Here is a 12,603-nt window from a genome sequence, read left to right on the forward strand (position 1 = left end):
AACTGAGACAAAGATTAAAAAGATAGAAGTGGGTGCCAGAGAGACTTACTTTGATTAAATCCACCAAGTCTCAGAGTAATTTCACACAGTCTGGAGGAAACACCGCCCCCCAAGCCCCTGCAGGTCAGGGTGGACCTGACAGTGTAATTATGAGAAGGTTGACTGATATATTAACCTGATCTATTCAGGTTAATAGTGTTGTGGTTCCAAGACACACAACCCAAAGATGAATTGACGTGTCACTTCCCACCATTCAAAAGTGAAAATTACACCCCAATAATTAATGACACTTACAGCTGAACTCTTGAACTGATGAAATTAGCCTATTTCCCATGGCCCCATCCATCCATAAGAGTCACTAACTGCAATATTCAACTTTTTTTTTCTCCAAGAATACAAAGAAATGTGTTGCTTTTTAAAGAGGGAAAACTGAAGAAAAGCTATTAAAATTGTAACTGAGCGCACATGTAGGTGAAGACACCACAAATTTGGCAGATTCAGTCTAATCACAAAATTGATCTTTGGCTTTGTGATTCTTTCCAAATGACGTATGAACAGTGTTAAATAGAAAAGCTATATTACTATGTGCATGTTCAACTGATTCTTATTTCCTGTTCGTAGCATATTGTACATAAAGTCATGGACAACATTTCATACATTTCGTATCTATTTCCAGCAATATGAGAGGTTGTTGTGAATTTGTCATTCATGTTTATAGCTTTAGTCAGAAAAATAGACAGTGACAGCAAACTATGGATAGTAAGCCTTCACTTGATGAAGGTTGTAAGAAAAAAAGATTCCATTTCTTTGTAAATTATGACATTTTACAGTTCTAATAAAGCCATTTTGTGCGTGTGTGTGTGTGTGTGAATGCACCATTAATATCCATCTCTTTAATCCACTTTACAAGGTTCAGGTTGTGGAGATGCAGCATCCAAACCAGGCTAGACCAGACATTTTTCTTTCTGGGCTACTTCTTACAGCTCGTCCAGGGGGCTCACCAGGCATTCCCACACCATGTTCAAACATTTCATCCAAACCATGGAGATGTGCTATCTATGCCTTCTTCTGCGCTTACAATACAGGCAAATGTCATGGCTATGAGGGTTGAGGGCACACACATAAATCCATGCTGCCTGAAACCAATTGATCATGTTATATTGGAATAGTTCAAGAACCTATCTACACACACACACAGTGTTATGAGTGTTAATACTAAATACCCTACTAACATTATCCATTATCTGTAGGTAAGTATAATTTCAAGTCACTATTGTTACATGAAAACCAGACTAAAATATTCAAGTACTTTGTTAGATATAATTGGAAACTAAAGAAAAAAAGAGCAAAGCTTCAGGATATTCCTAAAATATACATGAAAATAGACACAAACAAGAGCTATTAAACTCCTTATACCAGGGTCCCCAACCCTGGCCCTCGAGGACTGGTGTCCTGCAGGTTTTCCAAGTGTTCCTGCTGGAACACAACAGACTCAGACAAACTCTGCACATGTCTGCTAAATACACATTGACTTGAATCAGGTGTGGTGCAGCGGGGACACTCAGAAAACCTGCAGGACACCGGTCCTCGAGGACTGGGAGTGCGGATCCCTGCCTTATACTGCTGGTTGATAGTAATTTAATATGGAGTACAGCCCAGTGACGTCAGACAGTCCAAAGCAGGATTGGAACGTGCCAAACAATTAGCGTTGCCCATGGCAACCACATTAGTAACTAGAAAAGCAATCGGAGTGCGCAAACCTCCACCAAGGGCCACAGTTAAAAAATTCCTGGACCTAAATGGTGATCTGGATCGCCACCAAAATTAAATCAGTTCTTCCGTTTCACATTTCCAACAACTCCTGAAATTTACATGAAAATCTGTCCATAACTTATTGAGTTATCTTGAACACAAACAAACAAACACATAAACGCCAGTAAAAACAAATCTCACCAGACTTCAGAGAAGCTTTACAAAATGACTGTTTAGCTTTAAGTTTTCTATTCGATAATATACATGGTCTAAGGTATGTTGGGAATGAGAGTAAGCTTTTTCATTGACGTTTGGAGCCAAATTAGGTGATTTTTTCTGGAGGTTTTTTTTTGTTTTTTTTTTTTGGGCATTTTCTACCATTTTTGTTGTTCGACTGTCACCTCGTACATACTCAGGATGAAGGACTGGATTGAAGTCGTGATTCGATGCAACCTTTTTGCTTTCCTCAACGAAGAACAATAATTCAGTATGAGTTGGTTTAAGTTGTAGGTCGACAAGTGCCCTGACAGGACATTGTTGTGAGGTAAAGCTGAGTTTTACTGAATTGAAAAGCATGTCAGAACACAGCCATTGATCTATCATCGCCCTGATGGGAATAGCATTTTTTAAGATACATACAAATATCCGTGCATTATTTTTTTTTATGAGAAATCATACAAACCATTTGTGAGGTCAGCCTGGCATGTGACCCTTGAAGCCTGTATACCTTTTGTTCTGTATGGCTAAAATGATGGACAGAATGATAACTCTAAAAGAAAAGCAAATTGATGGAAAAGGACATTCCTGTAATTTTTCTAAATAGAAGTCATTTTGTGAGGATCCCATTTGCACTCGAGCCATCTTTTGTGTGAGGAGAACCCTGCTTATTTGAACCTCAAGGACTTGTGCTTTTTTAACAATGGGACTAACCTCCATCATCGTGTTTCAGTCCATTTCTCTTCAACAAAATAAATTGCTCCACATATCTGTCGACTGCAAGTAAAACACTCACATTTTGCAAGTTCAGAGAGCAGATATTCATGGATACATGATGAAACTTTGATGTAGTACAATGTATGCATAGCAAATCTTCTGGTAAAATCCTTTAGGTACTTATTTTGATAAACGATTTGTCAAAGAGTAGCTCTTCCTACAACTGTTTTTCACTTTATAACTCAAACATAGTGCGTTCACTTCGTCCACAACCTGCTATAATGGAAGCAATCTGGTCCAATTTATTCATCTGTATTTCAATAAATTTTTCTCCTAGTAAGTTAATTTCTCTGTCTTCCCATTTTCTATTAGATTCAATGATGATAACCAGCTTTGAGCTAGACAAAGGGTACCAAGGTTATCATAAAAGGTGGGTTTCTTGGTACTGTGTGCTAAAGTCAGGCCCAAGGCAGCAGCTGGGTACATAAGCACTCACCTTTGTGTTGAATGAGCCATTGCTTTTACATTTCCTATCAATGACCAGTGCAGACTTATCATTATCTAGATATGCCTCAGATGCTGTGTGAAGGAAACTTCCTGAGCCATCTCTGAAATCTTTGAGGTTTGTCAATTAGTGAAATGATGCCTCTTTTATTGCACACAATGTGTCGTATTAATGTGTTACTCAGTGGGAGGATTTTTCTTCCAAAGAAATCAGAATATATGCATCACTAATTGGCTGCATAGCTTCAGTCTTGTCAGAAGAGCTCTGGGGAGCAAGGACCCCCTGATAGGAACTGCTGATCTAGTTTGTCAGCCTACAGCTTCATCATCTTGTTTAGCAATTCTTGAAGTATCAGTCGTCCGCTTTTCTGTATGTGTATTTCTGAGCGGAGAAAATGTAAGCCATAAAAATTTAAAGTAAGACCTTTTACAAATCTGTCTGTTAAATGAGACAAGTCAGGTTCTAGACAGTAGGATCATCTGCCACTCAGAACAAAACCCAAGTTTCCCCCAACACACAAGAAGTTTACCCCTGTAGATGATTGATTATTTTGTTTTGATAAAGGCACAATGAACTCTGTTCAACCTCAATTGTTCTGCTTTAATGTAAGTTTAACTGCTGACGGTTACTGGTAAAAATAAGTAACACAAAAGGTGAAAGAAGGAACAGAAACCAAATGTCATTTTAATGGGAGAGTATTACTGCCTACCTCGGAATTGTAGCTGGAAACAGCTGCTGTCACTAAACCAGTTTGAGGTAAGTTTCAGAGTGGTTTCCTGATCATTTATCTATTAAAAATACTGTAATTTAACTCCACATTTCTAGAAGAGATTTTTTTCCTGTTCAACTTCAACTAATCATATGAAAGGGTGACCTTAATGTTAGCACTGCTGTTATGGTAGTATTTCATTAGTTTTAAGATAATAACATGTAGTTTTCAGGGAGTGTATTAAGGGACGAGACATAAACTAAGTCAATCAAGATTATCCTTATGGAACTGATTATAAAATACAAAAAATCTTCAAATACTACACCTTAAACCAGCCAACTTACAGTAACTTGATATGGACCTCTTTGAACTTGTTGCAAATATTCTCAGTTGGTGATCCAGCTTGTAACTGTAAAGATGTTTTACTTGTCATGCCTCTCTAACGTGACCACAGCTGTCCCAGCAGTGTATGTAAATGTGTTGGAGAGAAGCACACAATCATTTCCTTATTTTACCACGTGGACCCCGTGATAAAGTCTCACCAACCCTCTGGCCACATTGTAAAAGTTCAGCTCTACTATTAGTTACCATGGAAGCCATTTTCAAGCTGTTTTCCAGTGGTAAACAGCGAGCCATGTATCCCCGCTCCCCGCATTCATTTCCTCAGAAATGTAACTACACACCAATCACTAATGTGACTGGTCCAATTGGTATGTATTTACACGGCATGAAGATAAAGTGCTCTTGTAGAGCGTAAATGTAAGAAGAGACAGGACATCTTTTACTATTAGAAAGTCAAAACCAAACCCAATATTGGAGCCATTTTCTCCTTTTAAAAGTTTTGTCAGTCTCTGTAAAAATTCATGTCTCTTTTCTGTTCCTAAAGTTTCAGTAAAAGTAGTGGTGACCCAAACTGCAATTATCAAAAATACCTAAAACATAAAATTGGCTCCATAAAAAAATGATATGCCAATAAATTGAACAAAAAAAAATTAAAAGTGATATCTCATTTTTCCATTTAAAAAAAATGAAACATCATATTTCTATTGTCATTTATTTAACTGCTTTAACTTTGTATTATTACTATTTCTACAACAATTTATTTACTTTTTCATCTAATTTTCAGTTTAGTTGTCGTTTCTGCCAAGGTGGACGTCTTGGATTTGGTAGGGTCGGTTTGTCTGTCAGTCTGTCTCTTAGCAACATAACTCAGAATGTTATGCCTGGGTTTCGATTCAATTCTCAGGAAATCTGAGAAATGGAATAAGGAACACAGGATCAGATTCTGGGAGTGAGTCAGACTACTCCCTGAATCCAGAAAATGTTTCAGTATTTTTTACTTTGGGAGATTGCAATAATTCTGCCATGACAGCTTCCAACTCAAAAATAATACCCGAAATTACTGGCAAAACATAAAAATATAAAACCTACAATAGCTTGATGGAGGTCTGCTTGATGCTTTTTTAAAATTTCTTCCTCTTTCATTTCTATGCCTGTTTTGACTTCTGGATTGTGTTACTTTTACATTTTCTTGCCAATTAAGAAATTATTTTTGTCTTTTAATTTCATCTGACACTTATTTGAAAATTCATTATTGACATCCTCATTATGTCTCAATCTTGCATTTTCCTCTTCTCTTCTTTCCTTATCCAAGTGGATTTAAATTTCTCTCCTATTTTACATTTCTGTATGTATTTCATTAGTCTCAGGTGAATCCTCACATTAATGGCTGACTTTCAACACAAGAATGTACAGGAACTTCAGCATGTTGCTCTCGTACCTGAAAATCAGTCACTGATGACTGTTTACTGGTTGGTGTGGCTGCAGAAACTGAGAGTCTGTTCCAGCTTCAGACATGCGGTTTGCATTAAATATACTCAGTATAAACCAGTCATGTCCACTAACCTTTGCTCTTGGCTACCACTGATTGATGCTGCATCAGAAACCCTGCAGCCAAAACAAAGATCGAGGCAGTTTCAGTGGAGCATTTCAGATGGAGGGCAACCAATCTGATTCTCCCACTTTGGAGAGGATTAGAGTGCATGTTAAGATAAGACACCAGGAAAATAAAAGTACATCCTTAAAGTACTTTCCTTTCATTTTAATAAGTTTTATGCATCTCCTTTTAATGAACAAAACTTAAATAAAAATTTCTAAAGATTTGAAGAGCACTTCAATGTATCTTTTACCTGTTATTAGGGACTACCAACACTTTATTTGTTGAATTGTCTTGCATTTGCTGCAAATCTTGCTTATATTTAAACAATGTGTTTCACCAAATGTAAAGACATCAACATTATAGTTAATCTGTGGTGGACAGGATTTTAAAATATCACTGTTTCAGCATCACATGTCAAAAAATGGACAGTTTCCTCTTGTGTTACTATACCATACCTGATAATATATATCAGATAATAACATTGTATTTAGTTTTCTGTTCACTGGGCAATAAAATATTGTCTTTCAAGCTATGACACGCTAATAAAACATGATGACCTGGGGAACTAAACTGTTGGATCACCTCCGCATACTGACTTTATTAAGGACTGGGATGGTGTCTGGAAAGACATGCGCTAACTTGAATGCAGTGAAAGGGCTCCATCTGCTGTAAAATTGTAAAGATACACAATAAATTCTGTTTTGTTTTTTTTTCTGCAAACTTTTATAGCATTACTGAATGTCTAATTCACAATATACACACATAGATGTACAACAAATGTGAAAAGACACTATTTATTCATGAAATGTCAGCTTCACTATAGCAGAAAAAAATTACAAAAGAATAAATAGAGCCCCATCGTTACCAGTGTTTTCGGCAGTTACAATTAATAACAGGGTTACAATTCCTCCACAGCCATGAAAACCACTGAATAGTCAGATCCGATACATATTACAGAGCAGAAAAGGATGGGTGGAAAATATTCAGTTCGCACAGTACATTTATACTTTAGTTAAACCTTCATAGTGAAGATGATTCCTTCATTGAGTAACTTGTACAAATTTAAAACATTTTATAATTAATTCATTCTGCATTAAAATACACAACTCTTGTCCTGAAAACGGTGAAATAGGTAAAGTAATTTGTATTTAAATAAAACATTACTGGTGTCCTGCACAGGAAACACCCAGCAGCATAATGGGTGAAACACTGGGATGATAAATGGGCTTGAACTCTTGACACAGAAATCCTCCATCAACATGTTAAAGTTTGCTTGTTAAAAATGAACTGATAACTTTAAAAATCTATTTCTGAAACAGATAACTGCAACTATGCAGCTAATCTAACAATGACTTTATTTCCTGAGAAGAATAACAAAAGTTTAAAATTCCCAGAAGAGCTTTCCATTTCAAATGAGGGTTAAAATATCAAGGACGGATTTTTACAGAGCAGCATTGTTGTTATTAACACGGTCAAAACTTTGTTTTTCTTTTTAGTAATTGTTTCAGAAAATAATTAGAATTGTATTGAAGCCAAGAACAGAAAAACTTTTAATAAAGCATTCTTGTGTCTATCACAGTTCTCTTGTGTATTTTGTTTGATGCATCATTTGTACAAACTCCCAGAAATGAGCTCTACCTGCCTGCAGGTTGCAACGTGCATGTGACTGGTAGGGAACCAATTTGACCACATATCAAAAGTTGTAATAATTATGAAAAGTTTGGAAGACAAACATGCCCTGGGACCTCGTGTACAGTCTATGATACTGCTCCTGCAAGGCTGTGATTTCAAGATTAGGGAAATAGTTAGCTTCTCTTTATTGTCATGTTTATTGTTTTGTTCTGACGCTACAAATTTGGCAACTTTGTCTAGTCTAAGTTCTCTGATGTGCCCCTCTGGTGGAACCCCCAAGTAATAAGCGTACTACATTAGCAAGTAGTCTATGGGAACAATGGTGCTCAAGATTGAGTTGGTGACCGAAGGGACCACAGGTTAAAAGCGAGCATATTCTCAGCTTGAAGCCCAGCACAGGGTCCATTAGAACAAAGAAAAAAATTGTTTGTTTGCTCAAGGTGTTAAGAACAACTACAAAGTTCACTCTGACCCTGTTATTTCACACTTCATGAGAAAGCTTGTCTACAGAAGTGTGGGGGTTTGCGAAGGTGATGTTCATGACTTTAAAAACCTTCCTCAATCCTTCAGCAAACTGTTCCTAAAAACTGAAAAATGGAAGCGACAACTTTCTGCTTCATGGTTTCTGGCATTTATCCCACCAACTTCAAATTTCTGACTAGTCACGCAATAGCTGTCGGACACCACATGAAAAAATGTTCTGACCAAATGTGTTGAACATACACCAGGTGATCAACCCCCAAACCTAGACCGGAACATAACAAACTTGTACAGGCCTCTCGTCTATCTATGTAGCAGCGCAACATTGAGGCTTCTGCATCTGGAAAAAAGCAGGGGAAACTAGATTTTTAACTTTAAACGAATGGGGGAACTACAGATGAAGTGATGAAACAAAGATTATAAAAGATTCTAAAAAATTGTTCGTTATTGTTTAGCTAAGCTAACAACAGGCTAAAGATAGTGTGGCCACATCTGCCTCATCTGGAATAGTAATAATAATTCAGCTAAAGCAGGGGTGCCCAAATTCAGACCTCGAGGCCCACAATCCTGCAGGTTTTCTATCTCTGCCTGTTCCAACCCACCTGGCTGAATCCAAAAGTGATTTCTGCACTATGACAGATTCATTTGAGACTAGTGGGCTGGAACAGGGATACATGGATTACCTGGATGGATACCTGCAGGATTGTAGCCCTCGAGGACCTTAGCTGGACACCCATGAGCTAACACTTAAAAGCCATATTATGCTGTAAAGAGTTTTAAATCTAAACAAATGTCCTGTGAATTGTAGCTAGCCAGAAAATAGGCTAGTCACCGACGGGTGATACATTAGCTTGTGCTGCTGCACTGTGATCACAACATCTGGAGTAAATACCAACATAAAACAACTTCAAAATATAATTTCAGCTACCGGTGATCCTAATTATGCAAATGCTTTAAAAAACAAATGCAATAAACGTCACAAAAAACCTTTAACCTAAAAAATAGTGCAGCTTTGTTTTAACAAGTCATATTAAAACATTATTTCAGTGCTTTTATACCTTACACTTGCTTTACATTTTTACAATGAAAACATTTGTTTAAAAAAAGAAATAAATTATTAGTTTTTTCTTTGATGGTAGAAAAAAAATCCTTGCTGAATATGGATGAAAATAATGGGTTTTATCAGAAGGTTTTAAACAAAACCACAATATCACACCTAACCACTGTAAAATCATTAAATAATGAAGCCTTTCACTTTAGAGCAGCTAAGCACTTGTTGGTTGATTTATAAAATTTAACTGATTGATAATATTTATTCTGTCATACAATAAGGCATGTAAGGACCCACAACTAGACAGTTCGCCTGATTTTTTTACAGTAGCCTAAAAAGGACAATTCTAAACTAATCTGAAAAGGAGCAACCCGCTATTCCAAAGTTTCACTAATATTAATTTAAACTACTCTAATTTACTTATCATACTCCTACTGATATAAAATCTTATTAAACAATGAAAGCATGTTTTCATATCGTAAAAGTACAAATAAATCAACTTTAAATAAATCACAAATCCTCCCCAAGCGTTGTAAACTGCTTATGCAAGGATAATCAAAGGCCTGTGGAAGCAGAACGCAGCTGAAGCTTAATGCAGACATAAATGAGCCCCTAAATCATACATAGCCCCTACAGTTAAGACACTGACATTATTCTCCCCTTTTGAAAAACTTTGGTCAACAACAGACTGAAAAACTCCTTCATATGTTAAAAATGTATCATTTTCTTCCTTGTTAAAGGTCAAAAAGAAATTTATTATGGGAACCCATAAATAACTGCATTTGACTGTATTCTCTTTACAGTTTTGAAAACAAAAGATACAAAGTGCAAGTTTTGACTGTACATGTGAAAACATGTACATGAATGTTGAAACTAATTTTCATTGCGACACTCATGTGTTTTTCACATGTGTTTACATTGAGTCGATTACTTCCCTATTGTTTCCCATTGCACTGACCACTGAAGTGGGGCAGTGGGTTAAACTGGCCGGTGCTCGTCAGACCCCGCAGTCATTGGCTCTGTCTTGGAGTTTGCGAGTGAGAATGAGGACGGTAGAAATTGAGGCGACGGATATGTGAAAGATGACCTGCCACACGTTCCTCATGCCAAGCAGGTAAAAGTTGCATAGGACGATCACGTTCAACAGAGCAAAGGACTTTAGCTTCTTCAGAGATGAGTGGAACAGATAGAGGTGGCACTGTTGAGACAGTCACACAGAGAAGCACCACAATGTTTCAAATGAACACATTACTGTTTAAAACAAGCAGTCATGTTAACTTATGAGCTGATATTTACCTGAAAAACACAGCAGACAAATGCCAGTAGAAACGCCACAACATTCCACATGCCTTCATAATCATCCTGTAAAAAAAAAAAGTAGATGAATACAATTAAATAAATACGTGTTTTGTGGAATAAGGCCTGCTTCTATGTCTGTCATTCATTCATTCATTCATTTTCCTAATCGCTTATTCCAATTTAGGGTCGCTGGAGCCTATCCCAGCAGTCTTTGGGCTAAAGCAGGGTGAAAATGTCTGTCATGACAAATCTAATTGAGTTTTAGATGTATCATTATCTCATGCATGCCTACTTTCAGATCAAACACATCTACATCATCATTGTTTATTTGAAAAAATTGTGATTAGGTCTTTACACTGGCCACACCTGAAAAGTGTACTCGATGAGGTGCATTCCACGGATCACATTCAAAGATGCACACATGATATTAAGGACAAGAGAAAGGATGCCTGGTGCTGACACTGGTTCAAGCCTCTGGTTCTGACCTGCCAGACAAATGAAAGTGATATGAGTAAATTCATTCATACCTTCAAGAAGCAACAATAATTCAAACAATTCTATTTCTGTGAATGTGCTGTTTATAAATAGCCTCACCAGATGCAGGACCTTGCTCGATGTGGCCATTTGCAATGCCATTGTTTAGCTGCACCTCATCTAAGTTAATTACTTGTGGTGGATTTCTCCTCAGATCCTCTTGGACTTCTACCAACGTCACCTCGAGTGCCGGACCACCACTTTGGTTGTACTGCTGCTTCAGCTTTTGAATAGTGCTGTCTGTCAGCCAAAGAGATTGTTTAGATTTGGATGAAAACATCCACCAAAGCTGACCAAAATGCTTTACATTTGAAGCATTTGCATCGTGATTCAGAACCAGATTCTTTGAAATACCAAAGTATAAAATGCAAAGGACAATATTTTTCTCTTCTCTCACCGAATTCCAAAAATGGATATGGCCTGGCTGCCAAGGCAACAACAGTGCTATTGAAGCATGCTGTGAACTCCCAGTGCAGATCTTCCAGGAAGCAGAAGGCTTTAGCAACAGGGAGGCTGCAGTGGCACACAGTCATGTAGGATACACCCTCTGAGGAGATGAAGCTGAACAGGTGAGAAGAGAAAAGGTGTTTAGTAAACAAACAGGCTGACTCAGTGTGACACGGATGCCCTGAGCTCACATGGTGTCACTGTGTCTGCGTTCTGCGTCACAAAATCAAGTACACACAGAATTGCTTTAGACGGTGCATTGTGACTTTCTGCTATGACCCAGTCTGCTGCATCTTTGTTTCCTGAGTCCTTACTATATGTTGAGCTGCTGGCCCTTAACGGTACCCCTGTCAGGAAAGCAGGCCAGCGACTTGCTGATGGTTCTGAGCTGCTGCTTCCTCTCCTGAAGCTCTCGGTTGTGTTCAAAGTCTGTGGAGGCTGACAGGGGGAGTCCATCCCTGACCCGAACCACAAAGGCAAACAAGATCAGAGACATTTTCCACTGGGTCCATGAAGAACAAATAACCTACATGAGGTAGAGGGAGAGACAAATAAGTTGAGTTATTTTTACATATTCCATCACAGCTTTACACAGCAGTCCTGCAGTAAACTGTATCCACAAGGTTATAATGGGCGTGTTGTTTAATTGTAGTTTATGGCGTCATTCAATTAGATTTTTAATACGAAATTATATCAATGGCTATTTATTTTATGAAAATAAAATAGAAAGTACCAAGTCTAGGCTATCAAACGCAGCAAATAATGCATTTTAGGCTTGTAAAAATGACAACTGGCAGCTCACACAACATCTAATAAATATAAAAGATAAAACAAAATATACAATATCTCTAACTAACGCTGTCAATCTATTAGAATGAACTAAAATCCTGGCAAAGAATTTAAATAATTTCTCTAACAATATGTGTGTCAAATGATTTTTAAGATAATGATGACTTTAAATACGTAGGCAGGAGAGCTATACAGACTCTTTGTTTTTAAGCAACATTTGGAATATATAAATTTCTTTAAGGGTAAAAGAAATGTTTTGTTTTATTTCTTTACACCTTACCTCATTGTTCTGGGGATCATGCTGCACCTTATTACAAAGCTACAGTAAGTTAGCTGACTACAGCATCATATCAAAATACACAAACAGCGGGAAGCCAGCTTAGCATAAATCAATGCTATTAAGAAATAATAATGAAAGATCTGAATAAACTACAATAAGAGGGCAAATCCTTAATTCAAAATTGTCAAACGAGCTAACTTAAAATCTGCTTGTACGTAGCCGTCAACAACAACCACAATAAATCTGCTACGGT

At 37.3% G+C, this 12,603-nt stretch overlaps 1 protein-coding gene across 1 annotated transcript; it reads right to left on the minus strand.

Moving 5' to 3' along the window:
* Positions 1 to 9,767: 9,767 nt before the first annotated feature.
* Positions 9,768 to 12,553, minus strand: sec22c (SEC22 homolog C, vesicle trafficking protein). The gene is made up of 7 exons (XM_079259336.1): positions 12,351 to 12,553; positions 11,596 to 11,807; positions 11,232 to 11,395; positions 10,895 to 11,074; positions 10,667 to 10,785; positions 10,298 to 10,363; positions 9,768 to 10,199 (listed from the first exon to the last, which is right to left on the minus strand). Exons 2-7 carry the CDS (start codon positions 11,775 to 11,777, stop codon positions 9,999 to 10,001), a joined length of 912 nt encoding a protein of 303 aa, XP_079115462.1. The 5' UTR covers positions 11,778 to 11,807; positions 12,351 to 12,553; the 3' UTR covers positions 9,768 to 9,998.
* Positions 12,554 to 12,603: the final 50 nt, after the last annotated feature.

This window comes from Telmatherina bonti (genome assembly GCF_933228915.1).
Source record: "Telmatherina bonti genome assembly, chromosome: 20".
Classification (NCBI taxonomy): Eukaryota; Metazoa; Chordata; class Actinopteri; order Atheriniformes; family Telmatherinidae; genus Telmatherina; species Telmatherina bonti.

Coding starts and splice junctions, on each gene's coding strand:
- sec22c (XM_079259336.1), bottom strand. CDS start 11,777: ATGTCTCTGATCTTGTTTGCCTTTGTGGTTCGGGTCAGGGATGGACTC. Junction 10,364..10,666: donor TCATCGAGTACACTTTTCAG/GTGTGGCCAGTG, acceptor TTTTTTTTACAG/GATGATTATGAAGGCATGTG. Junction 10,200..10,297: donor TTGTCTGCTGTGTTTTTCAG/GTAAATATCAGC, acceptor CTGTCTCAACAG/TGCCACCTCTATCTGTTCCA.